General features: G+C 29.6%; 8 protein-coding genes and 5 pseudogenes across 13 annotated transcripts, besides 2 other annotated features; 7 read left to right on the top strand and 6 right to left on the bottom strand.

Annotated features, from left to right (window-relative positions):
* Window positions 1-1,292: 1,292 nt before the first annotated feature.
* TVAGG3_0537140 (uncharacterized protein) lies at window positions 1,293-1,508 on the bottom strand (the record flags this gene model as incomplete). Its single annotated transcript, XM_001296463.1, has 1 exon — window positions 1,293-1,508. The coding sequence occupies one exon, from the start codon at window positions 1,506-1,508 to the stop codon at window positions 1,293-1,295; it is 216 nt and encodes a 71-aa protein (XP_001296464.1).
* A 70-nt stretch (window positions 1,509-1,578) lies between these two features.
* Window positions 1,579-2,300, top strand: TVAGG3_0537130 (annotated as a pseudogene). Its single transcript has one exon. A coding segment is annotated over exon 1 (722 nt).
* A 342-nt stretch (window positions 2,301-2,642) lies between these two features.
* Window positions 2,643-20,569: a mobile genetic element.
* TVAGG3_0537120 (uncharacterized protein) lies at window positions 3,620-4,069 on the top strand (the record flags this gene model as incomplete). Its single annotated transcript, XM_001315773.2, has 1 exon — window positions 3,620-4,069. One exon carries the CDS (start codon window positions 3,620-3,622, stop codon window positions 4,067-4,069), a length of 450 nt encoding a protein of 149 aa, XP_001315808.2.
* TVAGG3_0537110 (uncharacterized protein) lies at window positions 4,182-4,499 on the top strand (the record flags this gene model as incomplete). Its single annotated transcript, XM_051237777.1, has 1 exon — window positions 4,182-4,499. A coding segment is annotated over one exon (318 nt), but the record flags the coding sequence as incomplete, so codon positions are not given.
* On the top strand, window positions 5,039-5,708 carry TVAGG3_0537100 (annotated as a pseudogene). The gene has a single exon. A coding segment is annotated over exon 1 (670 nt).
* Window positions 6,940-8,309, top strand: TVAGG3_0537090 (annotated as a pseudogene). The gene has a single exon. A coding segment is annotated over exon 1 (1,370 nt).
* Window positions 8,595-9,898: a mobile genetic element.
* Window positions 8,691-9,818, top strand: TVAGG3_0537070 (Mariner transposase; the record flags this gene model as incomplete). Its single annotated transcript, XM_051237776.1, has 1 exon — window positions 8,691-9,818. One exon carries the CDS (start codon window positions 8,691-8,693, stop codon window positions 9,816-9,818), a length of 1,128 nt encoding a protein of 375 aa, XP_051095600.1.
* On the top strand, window positions 10,035-10,424 carry TVAGG3_0537050 (keratin-associated protein family; the record flags this gene model as incomplete). Its single annotated transcript, XM_051237775.1, has 1 exon — window positions 10,035-10,424. The coding sequence occupies one exon, from the start codon at window positions 10,035-10,037 to the stop codon at window positions 10,422-10,424; it is 390 nt and encodes a 129-aa protein (XP_051095599.1).
* Window positions 11,155-13,290, bottom strand: TVAGG3_0537040 (uncharacterized protein; the record flags this gene model as incomplete). The annotated part of the gene is made up of 1 exon (XM_051237774.1): window positions 11,155-13,290. The coding sequence occupies one exon, from the start codon at window positions 13,288-13,290 to the stop codon at window positions 11,155-11,157; it is 2,136 nt and encodes a 711-aa protein (XP_051095598.1).
* On the bottom strand, window positions 13,774-14,070 carry TVAGG3_0537030 (uncharacterized protein; the record flags this gene model as incomplete). The annotated part of the gene is made up of 1 exon (XM_051237773.1): window positions 13,774-14,070. One exon carries the CDS (start codon window positions 14,068-14,070, stop codon window positions 13,774-13,776), a length of 297 nt encoding a protein of 98 aa, XP_051095597.1.
* On the bottom strand, window positions 14,090-15,681 carry TVAGG3_0537020 (annotated as a pseudogene). The gene has a single exon. A coding segment is annotated over exon 1 (1,592 nt).
* TVAGG3_0537010 lies at window positions 15,857-19,136 on the bottom strand (annotated as a pseudogene). The gene has a single exon. A coding segment is annotated over exon 1 (3,280 nt).
* On the bottom strand, window positions 19,372-20,478 carry TVAGG3_0537000 (uncharacterized protein; the record flags this gene model as incomplete). Its single annotated transcript, XM_051237772.1, has 1 exon — window positions 19,372-20,478. The coding sequence occupies one exon, from the start codon at window positions 20,476-20,478 to the stop codon at window positions 19,372-19,374; it is 1,107 nt and encodes a 368-aa protein (XP_051095596.1).
* Window positions 20,570-21,096: the final 527 nt, after the last annotated feature.

The following is a 21,096-nucleotide window of genomic DNA, read 5'->3' as shown; positions in this document are numbered from 1 at the left end:
AGATTCACTACCATAATGAAATAAAAAATAAAAAATTTTTAAAAAATAAACTTTAAAAATTCATGTCTTACATTTTTGAATAATTTATTTTTTTAATTCGTAAGAAATGAACAGCTCAAAATTCGTGACTGTGAATCAATTAATGGATAAACTTTCACCAATTCTCACCCAGGTTAAACAAGTAGACGTTTATTTTGATGATTACATACAAAGTTTATTTTATAAAGGTAAGTTTAATATTAAACCTATTGCTTTTGCATTTGATGGTAAATTAATCGAAAATTCAAAAATTTGGGAATTAATTCCGGATATTGAATTTATAACAAATATTAAGGATAAATGGTTTAAACAACAAAACCACCTCACTAAAGTTCTTTGTAGATTAATGATTAAAACTGAGGAAAAAGAATTTAACGGGTTTAAATATCATCCATGTAAAATTTTAGAACTTGGTAACGAAAAACTTCAGAAAAAATTAAACGAAAGACTATCAAAAGATAAAGTTGAAAGAGTAAATAAACTCGCTAAAGGTAATGGTAATGGTAATGATGAAGAAGAATTTGATGAGTTCAACATAGAACTTTAAGAAACTAATGATTATTTGAATTTATGAAATCAATTATTTGATTCATTCTTTCTTCAATCTCTTCTATTCTTTTTGTTAAATCATCTATTTTCATTAATGAGGTAATTCTTGATTGAGGAATAGATTTCAAACTAACCACTCCTTTTATTTTTGAAATTTTGAATCCATCAACTTTAAACATTTTATTCAATTTACACGTTGTCAATTCTTCAAATAATTTTTTATTATTAGCATAATAGTCATTAAATTCTTCAACAGATGAAAAAATTTTTATTTCAGTAATTGGTTTAACAACGTTTATTTTTTGTTGAACATTTTCACTTTCATTTATTTCTTCCTCCTCTGTTTCATTTATTTTTAAAATCGGTTTCATTTATCATTAAATAAAAATTAGAATATAAGTGATGAAATATATTTTTTTAATTAATATTAAATCAGAAATGGCGGCAGGATTCTTTAAAAAATTATGGGATGGAATTAAGAAAGCTGCGGGTTGGGTTTATAAAAAGATTATTAAACCCGTTGCAAACTTTTTGGCACCAGTAGCGAAAACGGCAGGAACTATCATAGGTGGAGTATTAGGTACTAAAGCAGGTAATCCGGCGATGGGAGCACAAGCAGGTAACGCAGTTGGTGGAATAGCTGAAGGAATACTTAATAAAATAGGGGGTAGATAGTGGAAAAATAAATTATTTTAAAATTATTTTTATCTTAGTATCGGTTGTAGTCTTTGATAAACTTTTTCTCCTTTATTTAAAATTTCTCTTATTGGGGCAGCTTTTGGCGTTATTGATTCAGCAACGTCACTAATTGCTTCTTTATTCTTAAATATCCAATTTGCTCCCTTCTTCAATGTTTCCCAAACTTTACTCGCTCCTCTTTTTACTCTATCCCACAGTTTCTTAAATATACCCGCAGCCATAGTTGATTATTTCATTAAAATTAAAAATTCATTTCCATCTTTTAATTTTGATTTTTTTATTTATTAATAAATGACGACTAACTATTTAGTGCCAAACACCAAACAGATTAATGGAAATGTGTTTCATTCATTCGAAAAGATAAATGAAATATTCGCAAAGAATGATGGTAGAAGATATTATAGAGAACTTGAAAGTTCATGCTATGACTCTGATGCTCCATATTTTGATGATAAACAAACTCATTTAAGAATTACAAACCCAGCTCATGATGTGAACCAATTAGGTGACACATATATTAAACGCAAAGTTAAAGCAACTCTAGTTTCAAATAAAGCTTTCACATGTGATGCCGCTTTTAAATGCATGCGTTTATTCGTTGGTTACAAATCATCAAATCAAAGCTTTAAACAATTAGAAGTAGAAACCGAAAGAGGTGATGCTGGTTATCTTCAGATGGATTGCGCCCGTGAATCTTTCGCATTTGCAACATATAAACCAAAATCAGAAAGGAAAGTTAAAAAGTTTGTTCATTCGTTATATAATAATTTCAAAAATATGATAACTCAGTATGTGGTAAATATATTGACCCTTCAGAAGTTTTCAAGAAAGCAAATGAAGAAGTTGATGTCACTTTTGATATGATTATTCCGGTAAATGATTTGTTAGCATTTCAGGCGTTCGATGATTATCCTAAATCATTTGGTGATATCATTCTTAAATATTATGTTTTCAGGGATACTTTAGTATTTTGTCAGGTTGACCCGTTAAGAGTTGCTGATTTACAAAATTACGTTTATGAAAAGATAACTGATGAAAATTATGAAAAGATTATGAATCATGTTTATAAATATGATCGCAAATTCCAACAAATCGGACTTCCTGCCAAATTAATTACAAGCTTAGCCGCTACATCTGCTGACGCAACAGTTGATGACGTTATTATTTCATGCACAAAGATGGAAATTTTAGAGGATAAATGCATTACACCAGGATACGGTTTAATTGAAGAATCAGTTAAAGCAATACCACGTTTATTCAGTAAGGAAGATCCATTCATGATTCCAGCTCAACATATTGACGTTCGTTCACTAAATGGAGGTTGCATCACTCCTGAAGGTATTAGCTCAGATTTCTCATACGCTCTTCATAATGTTACAGATGTTGTGTTAACATTTCCGAAGAATGCAATGCAAAGAACGGTTTTAGAAAATCCAATGCTTCGAGGTCTTCAGGTCACTATAGATTCCAGAAACTTCCCCGATCAAGCGATGACCACAGTGGGCGACATATTCTTTACACGTATGCTTCAAGCTTCTGATTTAGATGGAGTGAATGAATGCACGGAAGAATACGAGGACTCATTAACTAGACCACTGAATGATGATGATGGCGCGCCATTAGCTAGAACATGGAAAGACCAAACTTCATTCTTATGCACTATTCCAGTTCAACGTGATGGAGCGGGTATATTCTTTGATGGATTAGAAACTTTCAACTCACAAGTTACAGTACAAGTGAAAGCTTATCCAATCATTCAGGGTGAAAATGACACTTACTGTTCAAAGGTGACAAATCCTCCTCAAGTTTGGTTTACTAGGACTACATATTGGACATGGACACCGGATGAAGGTTTGAAATATCATCCAACAGGTACACCACCACAGTATAGAAGTTCATATGATGAAATATTGATGAATAGAAATGTTTAAAATTATAAATTTATTTTTGATTAAATGGATTTAAATTCATCCACCCCTTATGAAGAATTAGCAGGAGTATATAATACATACGTAGATGATATGATTAATGAAGCATTGAGTGATAATAGAAATGCTCTATCTAAGGAAAAATTAATGAAAATTCCATATTCTGAATGTTACTTAAATTCAATCACTGCAGCAATTGGTAAACAAAATAAAGGTAAAACATTAACGATATTAAAACAAATTATCATTATTGCTAACACTTCCCCCATTCACATGTGTTAATTTATATCAACCGTTCAGGTTCACCTTCAGATGATACATTTGAATCTTTAAAGCATTTAATCAAAATTCCAATTATTTATTTATCACAAGAAGAAGCAGAAGATTATTTAAAAAACTTTTTAATGTATAAAGAATTATATAATACAATCAAGAAGCATGGATTAGAGGATAAAATTATTGATAAACAACGGGATGAATTATTTGAAACACTTTCTATTTCAAATTTTGATAGAGAATTTTTGCATTCACTCATTTTTCTAGATGATGCAGTGAAATCAAAACTAATAACAAACGAGAAATCATATTTTAATCAGTTATTAACTCAATGTCGACACATTCAGTGTTCATTCTTTATGGCTGTTCAATATTTCAAAGCATTAAGCACAAACATTAAATCAAATCTATCAACACTTTTCATTTTCAGTGGGTTTAGTCGTCAACAGTTGAACGTTATGCTTTATCAAGTGAATTTACCAATGAGCATTAATGAACTTTACACACAATATCAGCAATTAGGTGAACATGGAAAAATAATAGTTGATTTAAATAAAGGAGGTGTTAAATTTGATTAACTTTTTATAATTAATTTTTATTTTTATTTATAATTAAACATGACAGAAATAGCAAATCTTCTACAGGTTCCATTAAAACAAGGACAAACAAAAGGGTGCATATAATAGAACTATGAAAGTTCCTGATGGAATGAAAGAATTAGTTCATATTGTTGCTGGTCTTCAAAAAGATGTTAAACAAATGAGAAACGTTTTAACATTACCAGAAGCTCAAGCATATGCCAAACGTCAAGGTCCAAATTGGGAAGCACACGAAGCAGACATTACGGGTCCAAATGGAAAACCCGATGGTATAAATGAAGTTTTCGTTACTGATGGTCAAGGTAATATTAAAGTCATAAATGGTTATAAATTAACTATATCTGATTATCCTAAACGTAAAGCATATAATGAACGTTATCCTATGCAATTTGATGAAAATGGAAAAGCTGTTAAACAATACATTGGAGAAGGTGAAAATGGTCCAATTAATTCATACCGTCATAATCCATATTCTTATTTCAATGAAGAATTAAATGCTATTGAAGAGGGACCGGATGGATTACCACGATATTCTAACCAGTTTGATGGTCAATATGCAAATATTAGACCTGAAATTTCAGCTAAGAAATTCTTTAAAGTTGCTTTATTCGATCCAGTTTTCGCAAATGTTAAAGATGAACTTAAACAGCAATTCCAACCAATTATAGTAGCAAGAATTGCATCAGGTGCTTTATCTCAAGCATTCAAAGATTTAATTAAGAAACCATTATATCAGCAACGAGGTTTAACTTATGATTTAGTTAAGGAATCAGATAAAAGAAAATTTGAGAAATCAGATGATTATAAGAATGCAATTAATGAATATATTCGGTCTATTAATTTCGATGAAACAGCTAAAAATCAACTTCATGAACAAATACAGGGAATAATAGATTCAAAAGTTCCAGCAAAATAAAAGTTTAAATATATTTTTTTATTCGAATATAAATGAGAAGACGTTTCACTAGTCAAAAGAACACTAACGCAAAAGCAGAGATTACGGTTGGTTATAACGTAAATGATGATAAATCACGAATTATTCAAAATGTTAAAGTTAATGTTAGCCCGAATTAACAAGGTCAGCAACTCAACCAAATTTATTAACTCGTGACTTACCGAAGAATGAGGAGAATGAAGAAAACCATGAGAATGGAGACCCAATCATTTTATCTGAACCCGGTAAAGAACCTGTTGAAATTCCCACTTATCCAACATACCCCCACCTCTTTCATCAAACATCGAGAACCCATATAAAATAGACATTAATTCTGAATTAATGAAAATTTACCGTGATATAATAATTAATAATTATGATTCAATAATAAATTTAATTGACCAATCCGGTTTAATTATTTTACCTTATGAATCATTAATTCACATTATCGCCATTCTTTGTGATGTTCAAGATTCAGACGTTAAGATTCAATTTTTCATAGATGATGAGGTTTCATGCTGCGGAACAGTTGCAAAAATAAATCCTATAAAGGATATTAGCACAATTAAGATATCAAAGAACGGAACAACAACTGAACTTCATTTAACATATAATGATATTTATAATAAAATAGTTGATGAATATAAAATATCACTTGAAAAATTCTTTGTTAAGGCTATTTAATATTCAAGCATTAACATTATCGAATAATAATCCTTTGAATCATAATCAATAATAATTGACCTTTCACCAGTTTCTATCGTTTGTTTTATTTCTTTTTGTTCCCCACTATCCGGATCGGTCATTGTAATTGTTTTTGTTATAGTATCAGCTTTATCTTTAACTTCAATCTTTTTTCCATCGGGATATTTAAACCAAAATTCCAAAAATTCGATATTGTCAATCTGTTCATATTTTAATCTATCAATTACATTTTTAATACCATCTGAAAATCTTATGAAATGGTCATTATATGGGTTTGATTGAACTAAATTTGAATGAAGTGAAATATAACCTGTTGATGAATATGACACTGACTCATATTTTCTGAAAACACTAAAATTTATAACATGAATGAATTTCTTATTCGTTGAATTTATGAATTCTTGAGGTAATCTTATTCTAGTTTTATTTATCACTGGAAAATAACGCTTTACCATATTTTTAATCGTAATAAAAAATGTCAATTATCAATATTATTTCGAATAATAACTGTGAATTAAATTTAACAGTTAGCGGAATTTATAATGTTACTCTCGTTTCTGTGAGTGGTAAATTTAATCCCATTCTTTTAGACCCTTCAGATTATATATCATTTATTAAAGATGACCTTGAAAAAACGTATGATATGTATATAAATAATGTGATAGCGAAATGGGATATTAACATGATTTTAAGTTATTTAAATGAATCATTTATCGTATGGTATGAAGAAAATTTTAAATCAAAACCTGATAAACTTTTTGAACTTGATGAAATAAATAACCTTATTAAATTTCCGCTGAAAATTAAATTTTGTACTCCTCATCTTCGTTCATTGTTGGGGATATTAAATTTTGAAAAAGATGTTGGGGATGTTTTGTATTCTGACACTGGTTCCAATTTCATTTTAATCAAATGTGATAAAGTTAATACCCCAATGAGATTTTCACATCAAACATTAGACCCTAACTCTTACCCATCAATACAAAACATTTTATCCATCAACTTAAACACATTTTCTTTATCATATCCGTTTCAATTATCCGGGAATTCATTTATTCTTCATTCAAAAGATTTATCAAATATTAAATTTAGAATAACTGACCTATTTGATTGTGATTTAGAATTTATGAATGAAATATTATGGCAATTTCAAATAGAGAAAATAGCTGATGAGATAACGGATTAAATATTTATTTTTAAATCGTAATAAATGATTAAACAACAGCAACCACAACAACTTAAGGCGCAAAGCGCCCAGGTCCTTCAGACCATTACATACGCCACATATGCATATAATTCAAAGACGGCAGAACAAACGCAAAGGTTGAAATATGGAGATTTGGAGATAGTATTGAAAAATGACCATTTCGAATTCGTTTGCAAAGGTGGTGCAGTGATATCAAATATAAAAGAAATTTTATTTATGAATTCAAAAATTAAAGGAATAACGGATGATATAACATCAATTCCACCAGAAGAACAGAGATATTACGCATTAAATGCATTTCCTAAAGTTTTGAAGATTGGAAGATTTAATTTAAATGAGGAATTCATAGAAGGTTTCCTAAATGACATAATGAAGAAGGTGGATAAGGAATATGTGGATAGTGAGTTAAATAAGAAGGCAGATAAGGAATATGTGGATAGTGAGTTAAATAAGAAGGCAGATAAGGAATATGTGGATAGTGAGTTAAATAAGAAGGCAAATTTGGTTATGTTGATGAAAAAGATAATGAAATTAAAGAAAAGGTTGAATGGTATCATGAATGGACATTTGAGACTTTTAAAGTTAAAGCTGATACAGGATGGGTTTCAGGATGTTTAGACCTTAAAGCAGATAAAACTTATGTTAACGATGAGTTAGAGAAGAAGGCGATAAGGAAAAAGTTATTTCATTCATTAATACTGAGTTAGCAAAGAAAGCTGATATATCATTTGTTAATGAAGAAATAAAACAATCAGAGGTCTATTTTACTCCACCATTTTTAAATTTTATGAAATCATCAGATAAAACCTTTGATATAGATTCTTTTGAATGGATATGTTTCGATGGAGTGACCATGTATTTATTTTATACAGCCGGAGTGCTTTATTATTTTAAAACAAATGATTTTAAAAACTATGAATCATTTACTCCATCTGTTTGGAATCCTGATACACGAAAGCCAATCATTAATCCAAGAATTTTATATGTTGAATATAATAACGGTAAATTTATGGGAATGATAACGGTTGGAGATGATTTTTACCCTTGTTATTCATTCGATTGTATCCAATGGTTCAAATGTAATTTAAATCAAGATGCTAAATTTAAATATCCAAATAATCCTATTAGATGCGTTAATAATAAATGGGTACTAATTTATGAAGTCAATCAAATTTTCATTAGTGAGGATGGGATAAATTATTATATGTTTAGTATGATGTCATCAGATTTGGAAATTGATTATACAAGTAAGTGGTATTACATTAACAACATGTATTTTATCCTACAAAATGATAAAATTTATAGATCATCTTCAATACCACAAGGTCAATTTGAACAAATTTTTCAAGCTGATGGAGACATTGAAGCTTTATGTTATGGATCAAATGTTTATGTTCTCGTTTCAGGTGAAATGGTCTATTCATATCCTGTAAGTTATAACAGACATATTTATTTATCACAAGATTTATCAAATTGGGAATTGGTTTATTCATTCACTCCAAAACTTACTCGAAATTATAGATTTACAAATTTATTTTATATTGATGGGTATTTCATTGCTTTAGGATGTGGTGATTTAGTAAACATCAGTAGTGATGGAAGAACTTGGTCTGAAATCACAAAATTTCAAGATGTTAGAAAAGCAATTTTCAAAAATATAGGGTGTCCAAAGGTGCGTTTAGCACAGCGCTCTATATGAGACTATTAAAGAAGATATATGCTGATTATAAATATATAATAAAAAATATGAATATATGTATATGATGAGTATGTTGTATTTTGGCGCCATGCCGGGATATAAAATGAATTTTGAGACAAGAGGCGGTTTCGCGGGAAATTTTGGCGGGATTTTTTTCATTTTTTTAATGAATCATAAAGAAAACATCCTCGCTCTTGCAAAAAAATGCAAAGACTGTAAAAAAATCTACGAGACATTGGTAAAATGCTTCGGTATGGATGCTCCTAGCTATTCCACTGTAACGTATCATGTTAGGATGTATCACTTCATGAACAAAAAGACGCCCATCATAAAAATTGACAAAAAATCGCCGGATCAAAGAAAAATCAAAGCAATTCTTCAAGCGCTAGATGAAGACCCAAGAGCATCACTCAGAAGGATAGAGGAGATGACAAAGATACCACGTACAACAGTCAGTTATTATCTGCACAATTATTTGAACTACAAACTAGCGTATACACGTTGGGTTCCGCACAACCTTAATTCAGTTCAAAAAAAATCTAGAGTCCAATCTTCGAAAGAGCTCCTCTCTATATTGGGTGCGTATCAATCCAAGAAGTTTCGCTTTTTAGTAACAGGGGACGAGTCTTGGTTTCAATATGCAACAGAAGCCAAAATCATGTGGATCCCGAAGGATGAAAATCCGCAAACATTCCCGAAGAAAAAAATTGACACACCAATGATGATGTTGTCGGTTTTTTGGGGCGTGAATGGCATCATCGCAATTGATATTCTTCAAAAACCTAATACGATGAATGCTCAGTATCTAATTGACAATGTTCTTACTCAAATTATCAATTCTGATGAGTTTGAGAAATCCAAACAACAAAAACAAAAGTTTGCAATTCATTTTGATAATTCAAGAGTTCACAAAAGTCATAAGGTAATGAATTACTTGGTGGAAAACAATGTCAAAGTTGTTCCAAACCCAATTTATTCACCTGATATTGCACCCTCTGACTTTTATTTATTCGGCACGCTAAAAAAGAGAGCTGAAGGACGCAAATTCGCGAGTCCAGATGATCTTGAAAATTTTGTAAGAGAGCAATTTGAGCAATTTTCTCATGATGATTTAAAGCGTGTCTTTGAAGCCTGGATCGATCGCTGCGAACGCGTGATTGAATCCAATGGTGATTATATTTAAATAAACTTTATATATATGTAACTTGTTTATTTCTATTCGCAGTATTCAGGTTTGTGCTAAACACACCTTTGGACACCCTATAATACGTTAATATTGATAACAAGACCAGTTTTAAATACTCACCCAAATTCAATATTATATAATAAATTCAATATTCATAATGGATTAAATACAATTCTTGAGATGATTTACCCCATTGGTTCAATATATACATCAATGAATTCAACAAATCCAGCAACAGTTTTAGGTTTTGGTACTTGGGAACAGATTGTAGACAAATTCTTATACTGTGCTAACTCTTCAAAACAAACAGGAGGTTCGAAGAAAATTAAAGAAGCAAACCTTCCACCGCACACTCATACGGGAACTACAAACTTTTCTGGCGACCATAGACACTCATTAAGAGACCACCCATTATACAACTCAGAGTATGAAGCTGGTTATGACGTTTTATCTCCATCTTATAACGATTCAACAAAAAAGACTTTTCGACAAACTGAACCAGGAGGAAATCATTCACACACTTTCACAACAAATCCAACAGGCTCGGGTGAAGATTATATGCCACCATTTATGACTGTATTCGCATGGTATAGAGTTCAATGAACGCTCAATGTTTGTGAAACAAACTTTAGAACGGACTGAAAGTCCTGAGCTCCAAAAGAGTGAACGGCATAATTTAAATTTTTATTTTAGTATAAATGAAGATTCTACCATATGGTGTTATTGGAAGAGATAAAGATGGAAACCCAATATTTGATCCAAAGTTAAAATTAAAGTTACTGACAAGACAACAACTTGAAAAGTTGCTGAAACCAAAACAGGATGAGAAAATGAGAAAATGAGAAAATGAGAAAGAAAAAAATTTAAATTATGCAATTTTATTTTTATCATAAATGACAAAATTAATTAAGCCAACTATTTCTAAATTAATGATACCAATGAAATCATTTCATGGAGTACTTATCCCAGGTTCTTCACAATTAGCCGGGGCAGGTGTTGTGACTCAAGGTGGAACATTAGCGAATCCATTCAAATTATTAACTAAAGATGAACTTAATAAAATGATGATAAAATAACTGATAACAAAATTTTATTTCACTGCTACCATGTTACCATGTGCTACCAGGTTAATTAACTTCTCTTAAAAATGATGACAACATGACATTTTGACAACAACACAGGAGGAAGGCATTTATGAATTATTTTTGAATAACTGAAGGTGCTACCATGTTACCATGTGCTACCAGGTTAATTAACTTCTCTTAAAAATGATGACAACATGACATTTTGACAACACAGCAGGAGGAAGGCAAAAATAAATTCAATTCATACTTTATAAAGTTTCATTTACAGGTATTTCATCGTCAGTAAATGAATCCTCATTATCATTTGGTTCAACCTGTTTATATAATCCTTTCATTTCTTCTTTCAAAACATAACACCACGTCTGTTTATCGTCTATTCTTCTATGTTTCCTATCACATTTATCCTTAATACTCATTTGGAAATTCTTGTCTTTCATGTCTGATGGTTTGCAGAATAGAGCATTTTTACACGTCATACCTGCACACAATTCATCATAATGTGTATTTATCCATACATCTAAAGGATTTGTTGATAATTCAATTAAATCTTGTTTGGCTTCAGTCATCGGTATGATTCGTACATTAAATGATGAAAGGTCATATTGCATAAAATATGTTAGTAAATTATCATAAAATTCCTTTGTGCATGAATCCATTAAATTCTTGAAGTAATCAAATTGACCCTTGAATTTACCATTAACTCTTAAAACTACGTATCTTCTGTCTCCAACTTCAATTTTGACAGAGTAGACGTTATTAGTTACGAAAATGAAGTTTGCAACATTCTGAGCAGTTCTTCTGGGTTGATTCTTTTCATTAATTCTAATTTGATTATCCGTAATAATTGATTTCAAAGCGTTGAAGTTTGCGAGTCTATCTTCACCTACATTCTTGAGTTCATTAAGTACAAGAAACATTTTATTCTCAACTACTGAATTGAAATTACCCGTTAGCTCACTTATTTCGGTAATGTTTTTACATGAATAACCAGCGAGAAGTTCAGAAATAATGTCTGTAAATCTGTTTTTACCTGTTCCCTGAAGTCCTTTCAAAATAATTGCTGTTTCATTCTTGATTCCAGGATGTTGAATCATCGATGCAATCCAGCCGAGAAGGTATTTATACACTTCATCGTTATTATCACAAATGGCTTCTTTAATGAAATTCATAAACATCTCAATTTTTGAGTAATCAGGCTTTTCGAGAACATTGTATTTATAACCCTGAAACGTTGAGAAAACATCTGGAGAATCAGATTTAAAGCAAACACCCTTAACGGTTAATGAGGATAATTGATTTAGTAGTACGTCCCATGCTGTTATTGTTTTACCTTCTTCTTTAAATAATTTAATCATTTTGAGTGACTCTTTCATGTTTGATTGAAAAACGAATGATATTTGATTCATTTTGTCGTGGATATTATAGTCCTTTTGAATGAAATATTTGTTTCCACAATCTACAAAACGGATTACACGTGATAAATCCTCAATTACTTCAGAACTGTTTTTATACTGATGATTTTCAGCCTTGCGTCTAATATCTGTTATCAAAAACGAGTCATCAAGTTTTATATCAAATGTTATTTTTGGCTTACGTAATAAAGGTAAAACGTATTCATCATAATATTCTTTTTGATATAGTTTTAGAATCTTCACTAAAACAAATGGAGAAGTCATTAAATGTGCATATCTACTACGTGCTTTTTCAAAATTACTTTTTGTATTTTCAGTTAAGCTACAGAAGTTATAAACGTTATCGTATGCTTCATTAATTAAATGATTAGGTAACGAATTAATTGCTTGAAACAGTGTGAATAATATAACTTCTTTTTCTAAATTCATGTTTCCACCGTCATTATGTACTTCAAAATCACTGATGCCATCAACTATGCTCTGGGCAAGTTTATCGTCAATGTTTACATCTTTGTTTTCATTCATTATACTCTTTATTTCTTCATTCTTCTGTTCAACTCTTACCTTAATATTCAAATCATTTAATATATCATTCACTGTTCTGGTTAATGTTGAATCGTAACTTCCACGAATGAATGAGTATGTATTGATTGGTTCTGTTGCATTCTTGCGAACTCTTGAATCAGCCATAACCACTAATGAACGCTTTGAATCATCAATAGAAGTCATTATATCAATATCATAATCATTGCAGGAATAACATTTAATCATTCTGTTCGAAACTGCATAGAAGAAATTAGTGTTGCAATAAATGTGAAGACCTCCTGAAGCGGTTTTAACTATAACGTCTTTATCCGAAAGTTTTGATAGAATGTCTTTTCTAACCGTTTCTTTAAGTTCATCATTGTATGATTTATTGATATCGACATCTATAATCGTTAAATTTGATATTTTATTTACTAATAAAGCCATACCAGTTTTCCTTCCTCTTCCTCCATCATGTTTGAAGTAGTTGTGTAAATCAATCTTGTTTTCACCAATTCTTTCGTTGAGGGTTTTAGTTTCTACCACAACTAATTCCTCAACTAATGAATCAATAACTTTTTCATCAGAAACGATAAAGTTGCTGCTGTCATTTATATAGGAATAAAAAAATAAAAAATAATTTTAAAACTAACTTTATTTTTGGGCTGCATCAAATTTCCTGTGTTGTTGTCAAAATGTCATGTTGTCATCATTTTTAAGAGAAGTTAATTAACCTGGTAGCACATGGTAACATGGTAGCACCTTCAGTTATTCAAAAATAATTAATTATTGAATAACCTAAAATCATTAATGAAAACATAAACGATAACATTTATTTCCTGTGTTGTTGTCAAAATGTCATGTTGTCATCATTTATAAGAGAAGTTAATTAACCTGGTAGCACATGGTAACATGGTAGCAGTGAAAAAATTAAATTTGGATTGAGTTTAAAAATTCATCTTTATTAAATTCATCTCTTCCAATCAATTTATTTATTCTATTAAATTCTTTTATTTTTGCTTCACTCAGTTTAAGGATTGAACGGTAAGTTTCTAATTTTTCGATTATTTCTTTCCTCTCTTGATCGTTTTCAGCCCCACCGCATTGCGGCTTCTTTTTATAATAGCATATTTTTGATTTAATTCTGTTTAGTTTCTTTTTATATTCATCGTCTGGACTCTGAATCTTAATTGAATCAGGACTCTTGGATGCTTCGTTGTCACTCATTTCTTACGAAATAAAAAAATTAAATATTATTTAAATATAATGGAGTAATAAAATAAATCGGAATTTCTATTAATTTATTGTCAACTTCAACTAATACATTACCGTTAATATATCTAACAAATTCAGCTATTGTGTCAAATCTTCGTCTTCTTTTTGTCATTGATTTATCAGTTTTTCCATAATCGAGATGAATCAAAACTTTATCCCCTTGTTTAAAATTCATGAGCCCCGAATTAATTTGTTCACGTTTAACATCATTTAACCTTTCCATTTGCTTTCTAATATATTCCCATTCTTTTGAAATATCATTTTTCATTTCCACTGGTTTCATGTTTATAGTTCTATGCCATGTATTATTGTAATAATATACTAACTGTTGTATGATGGAGTCATGATTTCCATCCCAGTATATCTGACCGTTAACCCCTAACGCATCTCTAAGAGTTCTCATTACCGCATCAACTATTTTATTATGAAACGTATATGGAGAGGATGAAAAGTAAAAATTAATTTGTGGAAAATAATGAGCCATAGCTGCCTGAAATCCTTTATCACCATCACCCCTTATATTATCTACTCTTTCATGATCTAGTAAGTATTGTATAGCTCTTCTTGTTTCCTGTTCTGTTTTCCCTTTCACCGGAATGCAATATAAATATCTGGTGTTAATGTTAATGGCAAATAAATAAGTAACGTTTCCTTTTGAATATTCTAAATGATCGATTTCGTATGAATATGGATATGGTGCAAATGAAGGGCGACTAAATTTTTCCTTTAACGGTTGAATTTTTGGGTCAGTTGGTTTATTTAATATTTTGAAATCCTTTTTAAAATCTTTTTGCTTCTTTAATGTTTGAAATGGATATAATAAAGTGAATGATGAAGGATTAACTGAAGGAGGAGGTACTACTACGTTGGAGGTTTTGGTATTGCAAGTGATTTAATTTTATCTGCTTTGATTTTGGATGATGAAGTTTTAGTTGTTGATTTTCCTTTCATTAATTCTGGATGTATTCTATTCATTTGTTTTAAATATGCTGTATATAAAGGTTTGATATACTTTCCCGCTTCGAGTTTATGTTGAAGGATGAATTCCAAAAGTTGATCTTCATTTAAAAGTCGGGCTGAATATGGTTTAACTAATGAATCATAAATTAAAGCTTGTGCATCATTTATGGTCTGAAGGACCTGGGCGTTTTGCACCTTTAGCTGTTGAACATTTGCTACTTTCCCTTTTGGTGTTGTTTTCGGCTTTTTCTTCTTTGGCTTTTGTTCCTTTGGCTTTTGCGGCTCAGGATTATATAATTTATATAATTCATCAATATCTTCTTCTGTTAATACTTTATTTTTGAAATCTTTCAATTGTTTAAGTTGTGATTTAGTTTTTCCCTTTGTATATTCATTATTTTTAATTTTGTCTTTAATTTTAGAAATTATTTTATCATGATATTTCAAAATTTCATTTTTATAATATGAATAATAATAATCCATATCATCACCCGTTATATTGTTATTATGTTTTTGGAGATATGATTTTAATTCATAATAATTAAGAAAATTTTGATTAAGTACTAAATCATCAATTAAAATTTCTAAATCTACGTTATCCATTTATATAAAAATAAAATAAATGTTTTAAGGGTGCCCACCTCTTTGAATCATAGTATCAAAACCATTATTTACATATTGAATCACATCATTAACGGTTCCTTTTGTCTCTTCTGTGGCATTTTATTAAAAATAAAATTTTAAATTCATGACTCAACCCCTACGTTTTTAAATTGTATTAAATAAATGGCATACAACATCCATTTTCACAACATACAGCCTTAGTGTGTGCTCCTGTTAATGCAGTCTTACCGATTGTTAAGCGAGTCATTGACCCGTTTTTAAGTTGTAAATTAATATTCTGACCATCAAATATCACTTTATCATTTATTATATCCAAATAATTTTTAGGTGTTAATTGTTTATTTTGTCGTAAACTAACACCTTTCATTTTTTGTGCAATCTTTTTAAAATCACTTCCATCAATTGAACCGTTGAATGATGTATAACACTTGGGCATAAAGCAACCATGTTATCACCTTGTTTCTCAATTGCTAAACCCAATAACTTCTTCTCATGTGCTTTTTCTTCAGCTTTATTCTTTAATTTAGGTTTAAATTTCTCATCAAAACAGAAGAAATCAAATGGTGCGAATTTGAAAATGTTTTTATCATAAAATTGTTTATCGGTAACAATTGCTTGAAATGCTTGAGTGTTAGGAAGATTTGGATCGCCAGCGATTGCCCAATAAGATGAATCAGTATCACCTTCAATGAAATGAAAACGATTAACATTCATGCATTTATACATAAAATCATAAATGAAAACCAAATACCAGTATTTAGCATTATCTAAAGTGAAGAATGCCTCTTGTAAACATGTATCACATCTATAAAATCTATCTTTGAGCATCACTTGATATGTATCTTCACCTATTTCTCTTATGTTTTTAAACTTATTTGACATACATGCAACGCGTGCCTTCTGTGCATTCATTATTTTAGTCTTTGCGTAATTTTGTGTATTCATTGCATCGTAACCATATGATCCATTAAGCGAAATCTTGCAAAATAAACTTTTTCCTTTATTTCCTTCTAATTCAGCCTTTTGTCTTTCGTTCATAAATTCGTTCGCAAATTCATTAAAACAAGTGTTTTTAGTAAATGTTAAAATTGATTGAATATCATCGATGATAAAATGAAATCTGTCTATTAGATACCAAAGATAATAAGAAGAAAATGGTTGATATTGGTTGTGTGTTGATGCTAACTGAGTTAATTTCCTCTGTTTCTGGTCAACTGGTAGATTGTTTGATTTCATGTAATTATACATAAAACTGCCAATTGTTTTTTCATCTGTGATAATATCTAAGTTTCTTATTATCGGTAAAAAGTTTATGTAATCATTAATGTATTTTTCATCAATGTGACCCTTTACTTCAGCCACGAATAAAGTATTTTTCTTTCTAATAATTCCCAGTGCTTTTGCTTTCTTTGTTGCTGTATCACAAATGATAACACCATTCAATCTTCCCGGCATATACATTTTATGGTCAGTATATTGAATGAAATCATGAGGATTAGATGAAAATGATGAAGGATATAATGAATTAAAATCAACACCAACGAAATGAGTCATAATGTTGGTGGTGTCCTCATTTGATACAGTTTTAGTTTCTGGACTATATGAAAGTTTATTAATGTGCGTGATTCCTTTAAGATTTACTCTATGTTGAACATTTGATAGACCACCAGTAATTCCATTACGGAGAATGTGATAAGCTTCAACTGAATCTAAAGTCATTGGTAAATTATTTTTTAATGCATAATTTCTTAAATTGATTCTTAAACGTTGAACATCTTCATCTTTATTTGATTTTACGACATTGCAATAACAACACATTAACTGACAATTTTCTTTGGTATGTGGTTTTTCATTATCGATTCTATCCAATGTTGGTTTATTTGCATATGTAAACGCTTTACCACACATTTTGCATTTAGATGAAAGGATTAAATCGTGATAGTATTGAAAATCATCCATTGAAACATTATTTTTAGTATCTCTTTCTGCTTTTTCATCTTGTTTCTTATATGATTCAATTTTATATTTCCAATACTTTTTCGTTAATTCAAAACTTGATTCTATCTCTTCCTCAGGATATTTTTCATTAGGATTAAAGTCTTTATATGCTAAAGCGTAACGAATCATTGAAGCATTCGATGATAAAGAAAGATTATGAAGCGTGTCAATTTTATAAACAAATGTTTCTTCAATAATTTTATCGATTGGGTCAATCATAATTTCAACATCTTTATTGCAATAATGAATAAAATATTCTAATCTATTCTTAAAGTTTTTAGCATCATTGAGATATATTTGATAATCACTATCTGATATAGTTTCTTGAGTTAATGCTGAATAAAATGAATCTTTCGTGAATGGTTCCTCTTTATATAATTCTTCTTCGTAATTTTCCCACGTGATGAATTGATAAGGGAAAAAGGATTTAACACGTGATTTATTGTTTCCGAAATCTTGAGTGAATTGATCTAATGTCCCACCCGCTATATAATTTCTGATGTCAATAAATCTCAATTCATATGGAACATTTGTTTTCTTTACAATGATTTGCTTAAATTGTGAAGATGAACCCAGCATTGATTTTATTTTCCATTTTGCAGTGTTTAAATCACGAAGAATTAAATTTAAATCAAACTTTCCCGAATTAAAACCTATGATATTCACTTTATTAAATTCCTCATCTAGAAGTTCTTTAAATGCTTCCTTCTGTTTTTCATTTAATGTATGAGACAAAGTCCCCACCGTTTGCGGCTTCATTAATTCTTCATATTGTTCAATATTTGATTTAGCAACTAATGAACAGGTTGAAAATAAAAACTCAATCCAATCAGAAATAAAAGAATCACTCGAAGTTAAGCAAAAATTCCTCGTATATGTTTTATCATTTAATTTAACCGTTGATGATACCATGAATGGTTTTAAGTAAGCGTTCAAAGTTGCACACTCAGAAAGTTGTAATTCTTCTTTAGTCTCTAATGTTTCGAAGTCAAAAGTAATATAATATCTTGTCGGTTGATAATATTCCTGCAAATTGTGAGCTAATAACCACTGATATATCTTCTGTTTCGTAATATGTGGTGCATATGGTTGCTGTGTCTTTTGCAACTGAACGTCTTGAATTAATCTTCCATTATTTTCTTTACATTTCTCACAATGCTTTAAAAATCTTCTTTGGTTTTTCCTTTCTGGATCATCACGGATAGAATAAACCTCTTCTTTACAAATGGACAAACTTTATAGCCGGTGAGTGCTTCAACGTCTGTTATTCTGTCAGCGTGAAGTTTTCCACATGGACTCTGTGTTAATAAAATATTTACTGTTTCAAATTCTGGATCTATCATTATTGATTCCACTAATGGAAAGTCTACCTTATTTATATCCACGTCTTCTGGTTGAGGATCACAATAATAGAAATCAATATTAACATTTAACATTCTCGCTAATCTCTCACTTTCTGATGAAATGTCAAACCCTTCATATGCATCTATTGCTTCATTTAAATAGCTTCTACGAGTTTTAGAATTAACACCATCAGGAATGTTTTAGAAGCGTTTAAATAACCTTCTACCTTCTGCTCTAATTTGATTATCATTCATTTTAGCTGTTCCGTTTTTGTTCATTTATGTAAGAATAAAAAATTAAAAAATAAATAAAAATAAACTTTATTTTTTAAAGCCCATAAAATGAATTAAGAACACATAAATTTTTATCATCCGCAACGTGACGAATACATTTTAATTTACTCAAGAATACGTACCCCGATACATTAAATCTAATTCCTGTCTTATTTAATTTCACAACTTTGAAAAGGAATGTATGAATAGCTATAAAATGATGAGAAGATGTTTTATGGGTTGCTTCCATTTTTTCTGAAATAAATGAATAAATATAATGCTTATACGTTTTCATATCTTTTATATTCTTAATAACGAATGGTATAGACCTTTCCACTTCGTCTTCCTTCGGTGCTGTTCTTTCATATGAAACATTATTAGTATCTTCAACAATGAAACCACAATCACACAAAATTTTATATGTTCCAATGGTTTCTTTTGATATTTTATCTAATAAATCAAAAACTTTATCAACACCTGTGCATTTATTTAAATAATAATTTGTGTAAATATCATGATCTTCTTTCTTAATCGTATTAGTTGCATATGTCACGTTTTTAAGAGCTTTTTTGAATTTTTCGGAATCTAAAGGTGGTGAAAGTAAGATACAGGGGTATTCTTCATTATCAATAAATTGTAACTTATGTTTACGAATAAATTTAGTACCTTCTTCTGAAAGTGTTTTGTCTATTTCACCATCTAATAAATTTTGTGTTGATTCTGAGACATAATTTTTATATCTTTCTTCATGAGATTTCTGAACTTCTGATTCTGAAGCTGGGATATTCATTAAACCCTCTACTTCATTTTCATTATATTTTTCAACTTCTCTTAATTCCTTAATTTTTTCATCTATTTCATCTCTTATTTTTTTCAGTCTTTCAATTTCATTGTATTCATCATCTTTAATCCGTTCTTCATAATATTCAGGGAAAACATCAGGTTCTTTAGGTTTTTCTTCTTCAGATGTGGGATATAATAAATTTATAACATCATCTTTATTCATTTTTCCATCATAATCTAAATCATTTAATAACTCAGCAAACTTTTGACAATTTCTTAAATAATATTTATTAACCTCATAACCCGCCTCCTCTAATATATCCTTTATTTCCTCGTTTGTGAATCCTAATTTTTTAACGTTGTTAGTTTTGACGCTCATTTCATACAAAATAAAAAAATAAAATAATAAACATAACTAAGTTTTAATTTTTCGTAAGACATTAATTTTTAAAGTTTATTTTACTCGTTTATGAGGTCTTTGATTATGACTTCATTGATTCCATTCAGGATTTAAACAATGTTTAATTAATCGCGGAATATCTGACATCATCTATATATAGCTTCTTTTATAAAAGATAAAAAATAAATTATTTTAAAATTAATGTTAATTTTTTTTAATGGTTTAGTATATAATATTTATTACTAATTTATTTAATAATGTCGCGCTTTCTTACGAATTCATGACTTAAAAAACGTAAGAAAAAATTTTTATATCATCTATATATAGAAGATGTGAAAATATACCTTCATCTATATATAGACGTAACAAAAAAAGTCACTAAACCCTTCCTATCCTACTACTTTGATATTATCTAATATTTAACATGATCTGGGCGTCCTGAATGGTATAACTCAATTACAAGGTAGAGAAAATTGTATTGTAAAACTATTTAATCATTGATTATAAAATGATGAGATAATTCTGCAAATTCTTAATCTTAGTGTGCTTTACATATACATTTTTCTCATTCTCAGCATATTGAATCTGTTTTTATCA

Source organism: Trichomonas vaginalis, chromosome II, assembly GCF_026262505.1.
Source record: "Trichomonas vaginalis G3 chromosome II, whole genome shotgun sequence".
NCBI lineage: Eukaryota > Parabasalia > Trichomonadida > Trichomonadidae > Trichomonas > Trichomonas vaginalis.
This window is presented reverse-complemented; position numbering and strand designations above follow the sequence as displayed.